The sequence below is a fragment of the Mytilus trossulus genome, chromosome 3, assembly GCF_036588685.1.
Source record: "Mytilus trossulus isolate FHL-02 chromosome 3, PNRI_Mtr1.1.1.hap1, whole genome shotgun sequence".
In the NCBI taxonomy this organism is placed as follows: domain Eukaryota; kingdom Metazoa; phylum Mollusca; class Bivalvia; order Mytilida; family Mytilidae; genus Mytilus; species Mytilus trossulus.
The window spans coordinates 71,652,275-71,670,750 of NC_086375.1; the positions used below are offsets into that span (position 1 = coordinate 71,652,275).

An 18,476-nucleotide genomic window follows, 5' to 3' on the forward strand; every position below is an offset into this window, starting at 1 on the left:
ACAATTATTTCCTTCTATAATGAACTTGGCCCAGTAGTAACAATGGAAAATGTTAGTAAAAATTTACAATTTTATGAAAATTGTTAAAAATTGACTGTAAAGGGCAATAACTCCTTAGGAGTTCAATTCACCATTTGGGTCATGTTGGTTTATTTTGATGTACTTTGCTGAACATTATTGCTGTTTACTGTTTATCTCTATCTATGGTAATATTCAAGATAATAACCTAAAAAACAGCAAAAATTTCTGAAAATTACCAATTCAGGGGCAGCAACCTAACAACGGGTTGTCCGATTCATCTGAAAATTTCAGGGCAGATAGATTTTGATCTGATAAACAATATTCCTCTATAAGATTGCTCTAAATGCTTTGATTTTTAAGTTATTAGCCAAAAACTGCATTTTATCCCTATGTTCTAATGTTTGCCATGGCGGCCATATTGGTTGGTTGGCCAGTTCACCGCACACATTTTTTGAACTAGATACCCTAATGATGATTGTGGCCAATGTTGGCCCAGCAGTTTCAGTGGAAAAGATTTTTGTAAAAGATTACTATGATTTACGAAAAATGGTTAAACATTGACTACAAAGGTCAATAACTCCTTTAGGGGTCACATGACCATTTTGGTCATGTTGACTTATTAATCTTACTTTGCTGAACATTATTGCTGTTAACAGTTTATTTCTATCTATAATAATATTCGAGATGATAACCAAAAACAGCAAAAATTCCTTAAAATTACCAATTCAGGGGCAGCAACCTTACAACGGGTTGTCCGATTTATCTAAAAATTTCAGCGCAGATAGATCTTGATCTAATAAACAATATAACCCCATGTTTTTTAGATAAGAGCCAAAAACTGCATTTTACCCCTATGTTCTATTTTTAGTCATGACGGCCATCTTGGTTGGGTGGCCAGGTCACCGGAAATATTTTTCAAACAAGATACCCTAATGATGATGGTGGCCAAGTTAGGTTTAATTTGGCCCAGTAGTTTCAGAGGAGAAGATTTTAGTAAAAGTTAACGACGACGGACGACGACGGACGCCGGACGCCAAGTGATGAGAAAAGCTATCTTGGCCCTTTTGGCCAGGTGAACTAAAAACGAGAAACGAGAAACACGTATAAATTACATAAACAAAAGACAACTACTATACATCAGATGTCTGACCTAGGACAGGTGCAAGCATTTTCAGCGTGTTAAACGTTTTAATGGTACCAAACCTTCTCCCTTTTTCTGAAACAATAGCATAACATCACAGAATAGAAGAACACACGATAAAATATCAATTGGCAGATTAACTGGTCAAAACGTAAATTAACACACTATGACGAATAAATTTGATCTGCGATATCTGAATGCAAATGCACAGTTAATAAAATATTAGGGACAAACATTCAAGACCAAAAAGCAAACAAACAAGTCAAAACAAAGCCATGGCAAGACACCGATGCGAAATATTAAACCCTTCGAAAAAAATAACTTTTGAAAAAAAAAGGTTTTAATAATATATACAGGTTAATGAAATTAACTTTGTCGTTTTAGGTTACTACTTATACATGTTTTCAACATATATTTAGACAATCTTTTTAACTCATAATGAAGTATTAGCTGATTTCCTGGAGTTGTTATTCACTATCCTCTTTAAAAGTTATCTATCTTTATTTTTCATATTTACTTTTCCCGTCTTTTTTTTTTTAAAGATATCATTACTGCATCTGGTCAATCAGTAGATCTCATCATAAAGTATTATCAGATGAGCCTAATTAGGGTTTCATTAACCGTTATTAGAGTTATATCCTTTTTAAGCAATTTCCATAATTTATAAATATTTTTAAAATTGTTACAGATAAAATTACCCTGAAAATGGCAGCATGTAGGGTAGATGTTAATAAACTTTAACAGCCAATTTTATTTAAGAGCTGTTTTGCTTGATATGGTATACTCACTATTTCTAATAAACATATTTTAAGAACCGGAAATCGTAGAGACAAAAAACCTTCATAAACAATCGTTTGTTCATGCTAGCTTTCATTTGCACCCGAGGTCGATGGCATAGATTATACTTAACTTTCAATCTTGAATGTTTATAACACGGTACGGAATGGATGCATTTTAACATACGTGTATACTATTTCTCTCGAAGAGCTCTACGTTTTATATCTTCCATCACTGTATTGGATACCTAAACTACACAAGTGTCCTTACAAACAACGGTATATTGCTGGGTCTTCCAAGTGCTCCACGAAACCCCTTTCTGAATAATTAACATCTATTTTATCAGCAATTTATGAAATTGATATTGCATCATTTTCAGTCACTTTCCAAAACGGGTCCCTTTGACATAAGATATACGACATCTAAATAAGCTCTATTCAAAATTACAATATAACGCCCTCTTTTCGCTTGAAAACAAATCCATTTCCTAATTACTATAAAACATGGGCTGCACGTGAGTTACGTCACAATTGTATTTGCAAAGTCAATTGTAATTTGAAATGAAATCAAAATGTCTGCCTTTTGATTATGTACTTTAGGTCTGCTTCGAATTATAAAAGTTCTAAATATTCATAAGACTGTTATTGTTGCTCTCAAAAATGATCAAATTGTAATTTGTTAATTAAAACCAAATTTTATGTATTTGTCACGTAAAAGGTGATAAGTGTTAATTTTGAATTGCTATCAAAGTTGCCAAACTAAGCTTTCATATACAATTTTTTCGAAAAGTCTTCTATATTCATAAGAATCCCACTTTTAGTATAAAAATATCTTATATACAGTAAAATATATGTGAAAATACGTTTTTAGGAAGTTTCCATGGAATAAAAGTTATATAAGATTTTAAGTACTAGTATGCATTTTTTATCACCTTGCACGCTCAAGACATGATTGTTAGAACAGTTTGTTTTCATAAAACTAATTGCAATTTGGTCAGAAATTTAAATAAATTGCAATAGGTTAAGAGCAATACTTGCAGTCACGTCACAATAACACTACAAAGAACTAAATAATGTTATTTTTAAATAGCCTATAAACCTTTCGAAAACAATTAGAGTACATGATTTTAAGGATGAAAAGGTAAAATTGAAAATGGAAATGGGCATTCTGACGATATTTTTCAGACTTTATTGCAAATGTTTACACTCTCAACAGTTAATTTTACGAACGTCATCACGAGTTGGTTGACCGTTATTTCCTAACGTCGTTACTACAATCTCCTTGCTTTTCATGAAAATGACATACAGAAATAGACTATTTACCGGATTTGTTATAACATTAGCAACACGACGGGTGCCACATGTGGAGCAGTAACTGCTTACTCTTCCGGAGCACCTGCGATCACCCCTTGTTTTTGTTTGGGTTCGTGTCCCTTATTCTTTAGTTTTTTTATGTTGTGGCATGTGTTCTATTGTTTGTCTGATTGTCTTCTTTTATTTTTTTGCCAGGTGTTATCAGTTTATTTTCGATTTATGGGTTTGACTGTCCCTCTGGTATCTTTCGTCCGTCTTTTAAATTGTAAAATCATACTGTTTCGACGGGCAAAGTATCGGAGAACACTCGGTTAAGAGGTGGATACACTTACAGTTCCTGTCCACAACGTTTTATATCGCCGCTTTTACTATCAAGTTCATCTGCGTGTGTTCTGTCTTCTTTACAAGTATCACCATCAACTTTCTCATTTCTGTTTTTTTTCTCTTCAAATGTACGACCGCCTTCTTCGCGAATCTGGCAAACTCGTTCAAACAAATCTTCCAATTCTTTTTCACTTGGTTGTGGTGTTATAGATTGAGGTTGTCGGTGTTCCTTCTCTCTTTCATCAGATACACATCCACTTTCGAAAACATCACATTCAGATGATTTGATATCGTTATCGTAATAATCTTGTTGACTGAGAGTACCGTCTACTTCGTCCGAATCGACTGACCCTTGTTTATCCGACTTTTGTGTAGTAGAATATGTCCTGTTACTGGCATCTGCAGCAAAATTTAATAAATTAGATCCAAAAACAAATCTAACAAGATGAGGAAATACATATTGATAATTTGACAATTATATTCACATAGTTAAAACCGGTTTTTGTCCATAGAAATAGAAATTAAGATGAAAATATTTGTTAAGCAACATATCATATTTCTGTACAGCCTTATCACATTGTAAACAAAACAAACAATAAAACAGACTATACGTGATAGTAACTCCCTATATGCTTGGTCGCTAAGGAAGAGCTCGAACAAATGATATTTGTTTAATGATCATGAATATCAAGTTACCTACCTGTTCTTGCCCACTCGTCATAAGTTTGTGTAAAAGCACTACCACATATACCTGAAAGGAATAATTTACAAGCTTATGAATAAATGATTACATGCATTGTCGACATCAAATTCTATTCAAGTTGCATGTTCACTGCATGTTGAGCTGGTTTGATGGTAATCAACAAATCCCGTCTGCCTGTATTGTTGACGGAAGGACATTAAGACAAGTTTCTGATGTTAAATTGTCTGGTTTCAGCCTGTTCACGTTTTCCTGTTTACAATATTCTTATGGGCTTATTAAATGTTATATAAGTCAGTCTTGGTAATATGGAGGGATAACATGTTTTAACTGAGTTAAGTGTGACCATGCACTGAAAGAAATGTTTCACAAGGAAAATAAATTGTTTTCCGAATTTCGCTTTAAGAAATTCGTGCGACGTCAATAATCTGGTATGTTCAATAACCACTGGAAAGTCAGATGTTGATTTTTACTAAAGAACAAAAAGCATGGTAAGTACGAATAGTAGTTGTTTGAAGATCAAATATAATTTGATAAACAAAATCCACAAAATGAGTGGTGGATTTTTAAAGTCAGTCAGTACATCATAATTTTGTAAGAAAAACAAAATCACCTAGCAAAGTTTCTCTGATGTTCAATCAAATTATTCTTTATATGACTTATTGCATCGGTAGAAAAGTATATTTCGGTGCTAGAATATACTTTATAAATTTTTTTTTTTTTATTTGAAGTTAAGATTTGAAAAAAAAACTATTTCGCATGAAAAAATAAGAAATAACAATTTGATTTTGGTTTAACGATCTTTACTCACCCATTATCTCGAATAGGGGGATTTCATCTCTGTGTTGTTTAAGTAATCCTTTGTCGAATTCGCTTCCAAAATTTTTCATATCAATGGCTGCTCCATATTTTGGAATGCTTACTTCATATGGAGAAAATTCTACCCATTCTGGTTGAAATATAATATAACCAAAACTTGTGTTGAAATGTATGAGCTTTAATAGACTTTAGTCATATAAACTTGATATGCTTTAAGTATTGTACAACAGATAACACCTGTGCTTATTGGACTATATTTTTTTAAGTTATGAACTTTGATGCCTATCAAGACGGACACATCACGGTTTGCATGAATGCAATTTTTGCCCCATAACCATTCAGAAAACGCGCATTTAGTACCATATGCCCAGTAGTCAACATGCGAATGCTTTCTCTGTTAAAATATGAATATCAAATATGCAAATGTTTCTGGAAAACAAATTGTCTCATATCTTATTCTTATGAAATATTTAAGCATCTTATACTTTTGAAGTAATCATATTTATGCTACACATTTCTATAAGTACATGTTCACAAGAGCTAACAACATATATTTAATAACTTCCTAACTCACGTCATTTAACTAATTAACATTCAACGGACCATTAGTAGCGATGGCAAGCTTGACATTCCTTTGCTTATTCCACAGCATTTCCAATATCGATATAGTATATATTGCAAACCAGCTGTATTTGTTTGTTGTGAAGAGTGATAGTTTTACTTACCATGCTTTCACATCCATATAGTTTTAGCTAATACAGTGTACATGTACTAGTATTTCGTCTGAAATTTTTAACCAAACATGTTATTCCTGCTTTGTGGTAATAAATTTTACAGATATTCAGTACTATGTCTACATACCATGAAATTCATTTGTATTCTGTTCGTCTTTTGCATGAATTGCAGCCAATAATGGAAGTGGAACAGTTCCCTCTGACAATTTATCTCTCTGTTCGCTCCATCTACATTTTAATCTCTTAAATGAAAGCGAAACTGACTTATTAATAATTTACCATTAATGAATATCATACATATTTGTTTTGGTTAAACTGATTTTTACAACACTTATTACTACAATAAGTAGGAAGAAAAGTCTACTGTATTACTAGAGGTTACGGTTTGCATACTACTGTCGTACTGTGCATTAAAGAACGAAAAATAGGAATCAGCGTATAGTTTTGTGCCGAGATGTAGTACTGTTCCAGGGTATAGTATTTTTCCAGGGTAGATCATTGTTCCTTTATCAACTTAAGGGTATCACTGTTTGAGATAATAAGTTCCGCAAACAATTGTACACTTGAGAAATTGCAGAAGCGAGAAAGAAGAAAAATACTAAGGGATATCAATTTCTGTATTGCAAAACATTTCATACATTAAAATAATATCATTTAACAAAAGGAGAGTTCTCTGTTAATGATTCGAGTGAACTTTAGTTTGTTTCAATCTAATTACATTTATAAATGTTGTCTTTAACATGAACCCATTCACTATAGTTTGCGATTTTTATCCGTTTAAGGTTGTAGATGATATCAGTATAATCACAATTTTCCATATTATAATTACTATTCGTACGTTTGGGATAAGCACATTTCCCAACATTGGTGCAAATATATCCGTTGTAAAATTCCATGCTTTTCCTGTCAGTTTACTTTCAAGGAAACCATACACGCAAGCGAGCCCTTTATGCAGTAGTGTCCAAATGCGTATAGGGTCCCTAGATATAAGCTTTTTCAATCGGGTTTGAATATCCTTTGGGTCTATTTTTGGCCAGTCAGGATGAGAATATAGCATTGCAATGAACCTATGAAATAAAGATATACATTTTAAACCGTGATGTCAATCGATTTTGGAAAAAACACGAGAACAATGCAAAATTATAGTGTTGAATAATAAGGTTGATGGAGCAATGAATTCAATATATTTGGTCGCTTTTATTTGGCATGGTTTGCTTTCATACGAAATAAATGCATATGACGGAACCCGACGATTGTTCAGACAATTAAAGTTCCACATTTGTATATATAGAACATCGACTGTAAAGATAGAAAATTTGCCATAAAATTACTTTCTTACACATATTATACATGCTTGAATTAAAAAATTTCACCTATAAAACAAAATATGTGTATTCTGCTTTTTTCAACATACACATTTCTCTAGTTGATCAATCGTGTGATAAACGTCTTACCATGAAGAGCCAGACAACACAGCAGTATACAAGATGCATTCAAGAACTTTTGAAGTGTAGAGGGCATTAATTATTCCCGACATGGCTACCATAGCTCTGTATCCTCCACCAGATCCCATTAGCGCTATATGTGGAACCTTTGAGATAAACGATAAAATTAAGCATTTAGATTAGTTTTCATGTGTTTGTATTAGTGGTATATTTTTTTAGTTTCTATATTTTCATTCTTTAAAACAGTAAATGTGTGGTTAATCATTTTAGAATTTGTATTGTAATTTCTCGATGATGATCAATTTTGTTAATCTTAGTTTTTTATAAAGTTGTATTCTATAAAACCTGAAATCCTCCAGATCGAGGAATTGTTTTCACTAATGGTATATGTATCATAGAAATATTTGTCTATTTGAATGCCGTTTGAAGACAAATTTACAAACATTTAGCTGAACGCTAAATCTAACATAAAATATTCCAGAAAGGAGGAAACATATAATTCAGAGTAAAACGACATGCTTACATCATCTTTCTCTAAAGATGTCATAAGCAGTTTTTGTAAAGCAGTATGAATCTTCAGTTTTCTCTTCTTTTGAAACTGTTGTTCTTGTTCACACAAAAATCCTTTACTGTTATCAAATATTCTGAGATCTGAAAATGTCCTGTTGAATATATAAAATATAAAATGTGAAATAACTAAACAACAAAAAGTAGCCCGATATCATCACGTGTACAATCTTATGGTTGTTGATTATGGCCATAATACAATGTGTGTCTATTAGTTGAGTGTATTTCAAACGCGCAATTTTACACCAGTAATGAAAACCTTCTATCCTTTAGGGGTAGACTTTACATAGATAAATTAAGTCGTATAAGAAAAGCAAAATGAGTATGCTAAATTTGTGCTTTTTGTGCTTCCTCGTTACATTTGTTGCTTTTATAGTGATATTAAGATGATAACACAATATTGACTGCTGTACCCCCATTTTGGACATATTTACTCTTTGAATATGTTTGTTTTGTTCAGACATCGTTGACAATGTAATGGAATTTGATGCGACTGTCATACAAATGAGAGGTTTAGCTAGCTATAAAACCAGGTTCAATCCACCATTTTCTACAATAGAAAATGCCTGTACCAAGTCCGGAATATGACAGTTGTTATCCATTCGTTTGATGTGTTTGGACTTTTGATTTTGCCTTTTGATTTTGGATTTTCCTTTTTGAATATTCCTCGGAGTTCACTATTTTTGTGTTTTTACTTTTTAGTTGAGTGGACATTGATTTCATTTGTCAAAGATCGTTATCGCAAAATGCTGATTAGAGCTTATACAACTAGGATTTAATGCATTCTACTTAATCTTAAATAGATATGAATACAGCTGCAGAATTAATAATCTCTCGAAACTTTTCATCTTGGTCATACAAAAACCTTTTTCAGTTACCAGATGTTCTAAGATCCGAGAATGTCCTGATAAAAAATACAAAACGTAAGCTAGGGTGAATTGCGTCATAACTTAAGAAGCCCGGTATGATCACGTGTGCAATCTCGTGACCATTGTTTATGACCATTACAAAAATTCATAAATAATGTCTTAACGTTGACTATATATATCTTTCCATTTTCTTTTGAATGGGCGTTTTATTGTATAATAAAAAGTACTGACCACAGTTTTGTTTTTCCTATTAGATCGAAAAATATTTGAACATTCGGCAATTGACTTTAATATAAGTGTAGCTGCATAATTATAAAATCAATGGAAATATGCATGTTTGGAAGAAAAAAAAATAAAACAACAGTGAAACAGTAGGACTTCATCTTCCTTAAAACGGCTTTATGTTGGTTAACAACTACTGTCCAATGACCCCGCGTACCAACCAATATGGCCGACATTGCTAAAAATATAACATAGTGGTAAACTGCAAGTTTTGTCTATTATCTTGAAACCGCTATGCATAGATAATATCTGACAGGGGAAACAGATGTTCAGAATGTTTTACCTGCTGTCAATTAACGTCAAAACATTCAGACGAATTCTTACAGACGTGATATTACCTTAAATATCAAGTGTTTAAATTATTTTCATTTATGTCCTTTTTTTCTGAAATTGATAATAGTTATCAAGAATATTATATAACGAAATATGATCAAAAATGCAAGATCTACAGATAAGTTAACTTCGCTGAAATAATCCGACTTTGAATTGAATAGACACATCCCAAAAAAATATAATGGATATATAGAAGCTTTATAAAAAAAAAATGAATCTGCAAATAAGTCAAATGAACGAAATCGTAAGTTGACTTTTTATTGACGCTATTGACTTTTTAAGGCGACTTTTACAAATAAGTAGCCACTGTTGAAGAAATAAATGAGCGAAATAGACAGTTTTTAAAGATCTTGGATTGATAGAATTAATAAAACACACAAAAAGGAAGTGTCGTGTAAAATAGAGGTTTTGAAATGTATGCTTATTCATTACAGTTTGATAATCATGTACTTTAATATTCAAATTTAATTATATAATATAAAATTTCTATAAAATAAATATGACAGTGAAAACCATTCATAAACCGTGTTGAAGGCCGTACCTTGGCATATAATGGATTACTTTTATAAATTGTTATTTGGATGGAGAGTTGTCTCATTGGCACTCATACCACATATTCCTATATCTATAATCACATACTTACTGTATTTTAGTTTTGCGCACATAGATATTTCAAATGCCATTGGTATAACAACGACCTAACTATGCCTATGGTTGTTACTGTGCATTGTACACTAACTAGTAATGTCTCCTCATGAATCATGACAATGAAAGAACCATATAAATTTGATTTAAATTTGAAACATGTTAAATGTTTGCAATTTGCTTCACTATTACAAATAGTTTCAAATGAAAATCATATTTTTCAAAACAATAAACCATAAAGAACAAGGCCATGCGTTTCCTTTGACTACAAAAATAAAATAAAATGTTGTTAGGATTAAAATATCATAAATGTACATTAAAACTAATTATTATGCTTACAGTTCTGGGGAGGATGCTCGGAGATCAACCTAGAACGAAAACAATAAAACTTTATGATGGACGTTAACCCTTTTTGTCTGCATATACAAATGATAGACAGAAGACAGAGCATTATTGAGTAAATGCTTTTTTAGTGTTCATGCATTGTTGTTTTGTTTTTTCATCGATTTTTTTGGACGTATGCGTAAAATTTCTTAATTAATTTGTTGTAAAATATTTGAGTCACACAAGCGTTTTTCTATGTAACAAATTCTATAATTATAAAGATGAATGTTCTTTTATTTACTGCTTGTTTCATACCGTATTACACGCGATAGTCTTTGTTTTGTCAATATCCAACAGACTTAAAACTGCTACTATTTCTAACTCTTCTAAATCTGATTTGAAAATAATATCTGAAATATAAATCATTAATAAATTCAATTTAAAAATAAGTTAATAATTTTTATTTTACATTGATAGCTAAAAAAAATCAAGTCCTTTGAGTATTTTGATTTTGTTTTATTTTGATATGTCGGTAGTACGGGGCGCCGAATGGGACTCTTGTGGTTTTGTACAAAATTCAATTCTGTCATAACAAAATCATTTTTGTCTTACAAAACTATGTGCTACAGACTTGTTTTGTGAGAACTTCAATTTTGTGATGACAAAATTCATTTGTGTAGACAAAATTCATTTTTGTCATGACAAAATTCATTTTTGTCATGACAAAATTCATTTTTGTAGACAAAATTCATATTTGTCATGACAAAAGTCAATTTTGTCTTAAAAGTATGCAAATATAAACATATTTGCATACAAAATTGACTTTTGTTACCTGAAATGGAAATTAAATCACAAAAGTCAATTGTGTACGGTAAGATTCAATTTTGTGAGACAAAATTGACTTTTGTGAAACAAAATTAACTTTTGTGAAACAAAATTGACTTTTGTGAGACAAAATTGACTTTTGTGAGACAAAATTGACTTTTGTGAGACAAAATTGACTTTTGTGAGACAAAATTGACTTTTGTGTGACAAAATTCAATTTTGACATTTTTGTTGAGACAAAATTCAATTTTGTCATTTTTGTTGAGACAAATTTCAATTTTGTCATTTTTGTTGAGACAAAAGTCAATTTTGTTAATTTTGTTGAGACAAAAGTCAATTTTGTCAATTTTGTTGAGACAAAAGTCAATTTTGTTAATTTTGTTGAGACAAAAGTCAATTTTGTCAATTTTGTTGAGACAAAATACAATTTTGTCAATTTTGTTGAGACAAAAGTCAATTTTGTCAATTTTGTTGAGACAAAAGTCAATTTTGTTAATTTTGTTGAGACAAAAGTCAATTTTGTTAATTTTGTTGAGACAAAGTTCAATTTTGTCAATTTTGTTGAGACAAAATTCAATTTTGTTAATTTTGTTGAGACAAAAGTCAATTTTGTCAATTTTGTCTCACAAAAGTCAATTTTGTGTAACAAAAGTCAATTTTGTGTAACAAAAGTAATTTTTGTGTAACAAAAGTCAATTTTGTGTAACAAAAGTAATTTTTGTGTAACAAAAGTAATTTTTGTGTAACAAAAGTCAATTTTGTGTAACAAAAGTCGATTTTGTATGCAAATTAGTTCACAGAAACCAAACTAAACTAATTTAAATACAAAATTGACTTTTGTCGCTCAATTTTCAAATTAGGTAACAAAAGTCAAGTCTGTGTAACAAAAATGAATTTTGTCATGACAAAAGTGACTTTTGTCCGCTGATAGATAATTTTGTATGACAAAATTTCAAATCTGTAGTATGATACAAATTTTGTTAAACTGAATTCATTTTTGTTGAACAAAAGTCACTTTTGTCCGTACAAAATTGAATTTTGAGTACAAAACCACAAGAGTCCCATTCGGCGCCCCGTAGGTAGACACTATTTCTTATTTTTTTATGTCTGTAGAAACTTTTTTGTCAAATCAAAAGTTGCAATTATTGAACCAAATAATCGGTCACTTTCGTTACATACGAGACAATTAAACTACAAATATACACATAACTCCTGATAAAAAGCACAATTTCAATATCCTAACATAAAACATTTAACATGTAAACAGTTATCGAAAAGTCAATATTTTATTTGCAATGACAGAGACCGAAAGATACCTGCTGGTAGATCATACTGTATATTGCATTCGTCCACATAAAACTTGAATGACTTGTCATACCGCTTCGGTGTACAGGGCTCTCCCTTGGTACCTTCATGGTGAAGTTCTATGTCTGTATATTTGTCTGTAAAAAAAAAATGCAAAATCAGAAATTGTGCGCATTTAATATTGCGATTTTGTCATTTTTTTCTAAAAGAGGGACAAAAATTTAAAACAAACTTACAACGCAATGGTAAATACGATTTTATATTTTTTATTAAGAAAAATCCTGTTTAATTTATTTTGAAAAAGTTCAAAATGCGAGTTTACATTATTGCGATTTTAGCCCTGTCTTATTTTTTGCAAAAATTAAAACATAGCAATAATTTCTGAATTTACGGTAGTTAGTATAGTAAAGTTTTAAACTAATTAAACAATTTGGAAATTGAAGAAGAATTTCAACATAATCAAAATACTTTTTAACGGATTTGTTACAAACATAAACAACACGACGGGTGCCACGTGTGGAGCAGTATCGAATCTTTTTTTACCTTTTCGGAGCACCTGGTATCACCCCTATTTTTGGTGGGGTTCGTGTTGCTTATTCTTTAGTTTTCTATGTTGTGTCATATGTACTTTTGTTTGTCTGTTTGTCTTTTTTATGTCAAGCCATGGCGTTGTCACTTTATTTTCGATTTACGAGTTTGACTGTCCCTCTGTTATCTTTCGTCCCTCTTTTAAGTTGATGACTTGAATACAAAACAGTAACGCAAAAAAGATTATTAGATTAAGAACCCTATTTTCAGATTCGTTTGCATTTCATTGATAAATTTAGGAGGACGAACGTAAATGTATAATGTTTGTGAACTAATATTTTTGAGTTGATGGCCTAATATTTTCGAATACTCTTCGAGATTCGGGTCCAATACAGCTTACCTCGAATCTACAGCAGGGCCAATACAGAAACAGCCATTCAATAACACTATGTTAACGTTTTGCACCGTGCAACATATTTCTAACAATATTATCGACTAACCTTCAGGAGGCGTGACTGGAGAGAGTGTTATTTTTATCATTGACTTGCCTTTGGCCTGAAAAGACAGGTAAAAAACAAATATGTCCAAAAAAAACAATTGAGGTGCTGTAAAGTCTTACGCTCATACTGATTTATTTGAAGATATTGATTTGCAGTATAGTTTTACCCTTAGCCGTATTTGGTACAACTTTTTAGACTTTTGGGTTCTCAATGCTCTTCATCTTTGTACTTGTTTGGCTTGATAAGTATTTTGATCTGAGCGTTACTGATAAGTCTAATGTCGGTGTCACACATTTGCGTATAGACCGGCGTGCACCAGACGTACAGAGAAAATGATCAAAGTCCGTATACGTTAGTTGCACGCCAGAGGAACGCTCATCAATCATCAAACGAGCGTAGAATACGTTTGAAGTACGTCGAAATGCAAAGAAATACCCTTGGTGACGCTATAACGTGAAGAAAATTTTATGAAGCCTACACAATTTCATCCAGCTCAAGCGGTTACCAAGCGTATACCCATACGCACGCACGTACAACATACGCCATAAGCGCATTGAAAATGCTACAGATAAGTTTGAGACACGTTTCGGTCACGTTGTATACACTTCAAGATCGTTCAACTTTAACTAAAACGTATGCGGGTTTGTTCGTAACAAACACTCATAATTAAACGTCTCAGACACGTTTAAAGCACGGATTATCGTCCCAGGTACTACTAAAACGCATCTCAAATACGTTTAAGAGACTTTTTTCCTTCGTAGCGTGCATTTCATCTACATTAGACAAACGCCAGACAAACGCCAACATACTTGAACGCCCGATACCCGTTTAGGTACGCTTCTCGTACGTCCAATACAAGCTTTAAGCTCTTTATATTATTGACAGATTGAATGCATTCACAATTACTAGCGTTTTGGTAGCGTTTTTTTACCACGCCCGGCGTACGTCGGAGATAATGCTAATGTTTGCCGCCAGTATTATGTTTACGAAACGCGCGTCTGACTTATTAAATTATAATTCTGGAGTAGTAGTTAAATTTTTAATTTTTTTCTGTTTGTAATAAAGTTTATACGATAATTGCAAAAACAAAAAATAAGAATTCTTAAATAAATTCATGCATAACATTCTATGTTTTGTTGAATCATTTTTAGATCTTATCCTGCTAATTAATTTTTGTATACACAAGTTCTAAAGGTATATATGCTTGCATGTAATTAATTTTTGTATTCACAAGTTCTAAAGGTATGCTTGCATGTAATTATTTTTTGTATTCACAAGTTCTAAAGGTATGCTTGCATGCATGTCGTTTAAAAAAATGTAAAACTTGTATTTATATGGCTGAAACTCCTTCAGAAGGAACCGATTTTTATATTATGTTTACAGATTGATACTGCTGAGTTAAAGAATGCAGGCAATTTCAGGATCAGTCTCTTTATCAATTTATAAAATACGTTACACATGTGATAATATATACATGTATTTGAAATCTGAGTAAAAATGATCAATAATCTTTTTTTGTTTTTCTATATTGTTTTTTTTTGTTTTTTTTTTTATGTAAAACACTTTTGTAGATTCGAATATTTACATGGTTTGAGTTGTCAACGAACGTATTATTTTAATCGCACTCAAACACAGCTAGTGCAATTAAGGAATTACTGAAATATTTTTTCTGTCTATAAAGAAATAAAATGAAAAATTTGGTGCACAATGAAAAACGCGCGTAACGGGTTATTTAACAGTGTGCACCACATTTTTTATGTTATTTCGAATAGACAAAAACAATATTACAGTCATTTCTTATAATTTAATTTTCTAAGTTTCATTTTAAACTGTAGAAAACAACGAAAAAACGTTATTGACGTCACGTCACATGACTACATTATGTTTATGGCCTGATAACAAAATAACGTCAGCCAATCAGAAGACGCGTTACATCCAAAATTAAATTATTGCACATATGAAGGTTAAAATGAGCAACAACAAAAAATATTACTGAACCTTTGATAAAACTTACCTTATACAATACTTTTGATCTCCTGAAATTCAAAAGAAAATTAAGTATATTGATGTTTTAGTAACAACATGATAAAGAAAATTACGGGTGGCTATTCTAATTTAAAAACAATATGAATCATATATTCAAATTTATAAGTCGAACATAAAATGACGAAACATTGGTCTTAACTGTCATCCCTCCTATAACAAGTCATCCGAGGGTTTCAATCATGCGAACACTTTACAGATCTTAGAACGATAATGTTTGCTATTTATAGTTTTTACAGTTCTGTTGTATATTTCGAGATGAGAGATAAAAACTCACAAAGTAGTCTAACATTGTAATTTGAGGGCAATAACTCCTATGATGAGTCATTAGATAAGTTGGCGGGAATAACAAAGCATGTACATCCGGACAATCTGGGTATGTTTGCCTCAGCTTCATTTTACCCAGAATGCAATTGCTATAGCCATTAAAGCATTTTGGTAGATTTTTCAGTGCTTTTCAATTTTGCTGTTTCCAGTTTTTAACCTATTTTTCTACCATTCAAGATGTAAGGCAAAATCTCGACAATTGTATTGAGATGAAAGGGAAATGTCTGGTGTTAGAAGTCATTTTATAGTTTCAGTCACACATTCAGATTTATATTGCTGCTATTCAGCTTTTTGTTCTGCCAATGTTATTATGATAAATGTCCATGGCTTGTACACTGCATATACTGGCATAAATAATATATAAATAGTTCATCACTTTGCCCATACGTTTCATGTTCATATACCCAACATGGTGAAATACATTTGACCAAAATATGACTTGGTTTTAATTCACTATTTTTGTTTGTATATCACAGCATATTGATTATAAAGTCTTTTGTATTTTTAACATTGTATTGCTGTTTCGTTGACTTATAGCCCACATCTCTTTCTATTTTTACGCATATTACGGTTGATCATAATATATGGTTTACTACTGCAAACAACAAGATAAAGCTGATAAGAGGCGAACTGACTACTTAATGGACGCAAACACACATAATCAAAACATTGTGTCCCCTGCTAGCAAAATTTTCAATTAAGAACTTGCATACTTGGATATTAGAAAAAAAAACCTACATAAGAAATCTCATGATACTATTCACTAAATAACTAAATATTATGCAAACAAAACAAAAACGTAATGTGGACAAGTAAATAGTGTAGCCTTAAAAATTTATCTTAAAATAAATTGTTTATTGAAAAAATAATATCGTATATAAATAAACCATTGCAAAGAGCTTGCATACCTGCTGAACTTTAAACTCTGGGTTCGGTGAAGCCTATCGGACTTATCCCTGTGTGGTCTGGAATTAGAGTCAATATCATCTTCGCTTTTTGGTTTGCAGTATGAAAGTCTCAATTTTGAAGGACGTCTCTGTAATGACTTCGCCTGACATGTCGATAATGAGATACTTCTTTGGGCCATTTTTAATCATTCAGATATGAAAAGTGGTGTAGATTCTATTGTCCGGCAGTCTCACTTAACTTATGACCTATGAAAATGGAAATACACACACTGTATACTGAAATAAAAAAAAAAACACTTTTAAAATAGATTGGTATAGAGTATGAAGAACAATCGAGTCCTAGTATGTATTATATTGCTATACAAATGCATTTCAGCAGAAAATTATTATATATTAGTAAATTATTGCAATTACATACTTTGATTTAACCTGTATCCATGAATATTCAATCCACGTAGGTAACGAACATTTATGCGAGTCTTTACTTTTCACCATTAATGAATTAAAATGTCATAATTTTTTATTAACCTTTTGCGAACTTACCTTCCTAGAATAGTCTATGTAACCTACCTTATTTATTCAAATTAAATAACTTGCAATTGTAGTGTCGTTAAAATGTGAGTATAAGTGTCATGATAAGTTCCTGGATTTCTCTACATCCTTGCCAAGTTTTCCATCATAGCAGTTTGACAAAATACTATATTTTTGTTCAGTACACAATACAACAATGAAGAAAAGGAAATACAATCATAGATAACTTCATTGATAAATTCTAACTTACTTACGATACACGATACACGACATTTGGTTTTTAAAAACACAATTAAAAAATAGGCGTTACTTGACAAGTGAGGAAATAACCGTACCAACTACAGTATCTGACAATATATAAAGGTTGTATTCATTCTATTAAAAGAAAAATATAACAATGGGGGTCAACTTTCTGGGAAGAACATAAGATCAAACTTTAAGGAAGTAGATAAAAGGCACTGAGTCATCATTTTCGATACAAAAATATTGCCTTTTATTGATGAATGTACTAGAAAAAACTTCCTTGTTAGCTTACAGTTAATACGATTAAATAATCGAATTTATGTAATATACATAATTTGGTTATTCTAGTGGAAAGTTTTAATCTCGTCCGTTGCAGTGCTTTCCTTTATAAATTCATATGTAGTCGATAAGATGTATAGTGGTGACATCAATTTGACGTTAGCGTTCTTTTTAACTTTGAGCTGCAAGTGAACAGATGTGTATAATTACAATACAGAGAGAAGTATTTTGAAAATACCAACCCTCCCTCCACTATATATAGTTAAACCATGTAGTTTTGTTTGGATACTGCTCTTTTGTTCTTTTTAATTTCAGGTACATGTATACACGAGTAGTAATAGAGTTCCAGTATGAAAAATTCTTCTCCATTGATGATTTGCCATGTGATGTCAAAAATTGCAGTAGTCAGTTAGATGTTTGTTGTATAGTAACGGCAACTTCGCTGCGTGTGATAAACTACAGTTACAGTTGTCTATATTTAAGTGATATTAAAAGTACATTTTGTGGATCGCTGTATCCCAGGATCCAACAGCTAAGTTAGTTGATCGCTGTATCCCAGGATCATACATCTATATATCTATCTATATCTATCTAATTATATGTAGGTTGCCAGAGTTAACCAAAAAAATGATCTATACATCTATGAATCTAGTTATCTATGAATCTATCTATTTGAACAATATATATCGTTGA

The 18,476-nt window shown here is 31.5% G+C and overlaps 1 protein-coding gene across 3 annotated transcripts in view; it reads right to left on the bottom strand.

Annotated features, from left to right (window-relative positions):
• Positions 1 to 17,570, bottom strand: part of LOC134712305 (cytosolic phospholipase A2-like) — a 30,104-nt gene extending 12,534 nt beyond the window's left edge. The window contains exons 1-14 of one of the 3 annotated variants that reach the window (XM_063573723.1): positions 17,301 to 17,570; positions 16,731 to 16,976; positions 15,467 to 15,488; positions 13,453 to 13,507; positions 12,436 to 12,561; positions 10,610 to 10,704; positions 10,310 to 10,338; positions 7,798 to 7,936; positions 7,284 to 7,420; positions 6,668 to 6,896; positions 5,957 to 6,071; positions 5,088 to 5,225; positions 4,277 to 4,327; positions 3,585 to 3,975 (exon numbers count right to left, since the gene is read on the bottom strand). In XM_063573723.1, the coding sequence (XP_063429793.1) occupies positions 3,585 to 3,975; positions 4,277 to 4,327; positions 5,088 to 5,225; positions 5,957 to 6,071; positions 6,668 to 6,896; positions 7,284 to 7,420; positions 7,798 to 7,936; positions 10,310 to 10,338; positions 10,610 to 10,704; positions 12,436 to 12,561; positions 13,453 to 13,507; positions 15,467 to 15,488; positions 16,731 to 16,909 (1,706 nt within the window). In that variant the 5' untranslated portion in view covers positions 16,910 to 16,976; positions 17,301 to 17,570. Of the gene's footprint in view, positions 1 to 3,584; positions 3,976 to 4,276; positions 4,328 to 5,087; positions 5,226 to 5,956; positions 6,072 to 6,667; positions 6,897 to 7,283; positions 7,421 to 7,797; positions 7,937 to 10,309; positions 10,339 to 10,609; positions 10,705 to 12,435; positions 12,562 to 13,452; positions 13,508 to 15,466; positions 15,489 to 16,730; positions 17,007 to 17,273 lie in introns of all 3 variants that reach the window. The other 2 variants (XM_063573722.1, XM_063573724.1) reach the window with 2 other exon arrangements.
• Between the last annotated feature and the right edge of the window lie 906 nt (positions 17,571 to 18,476).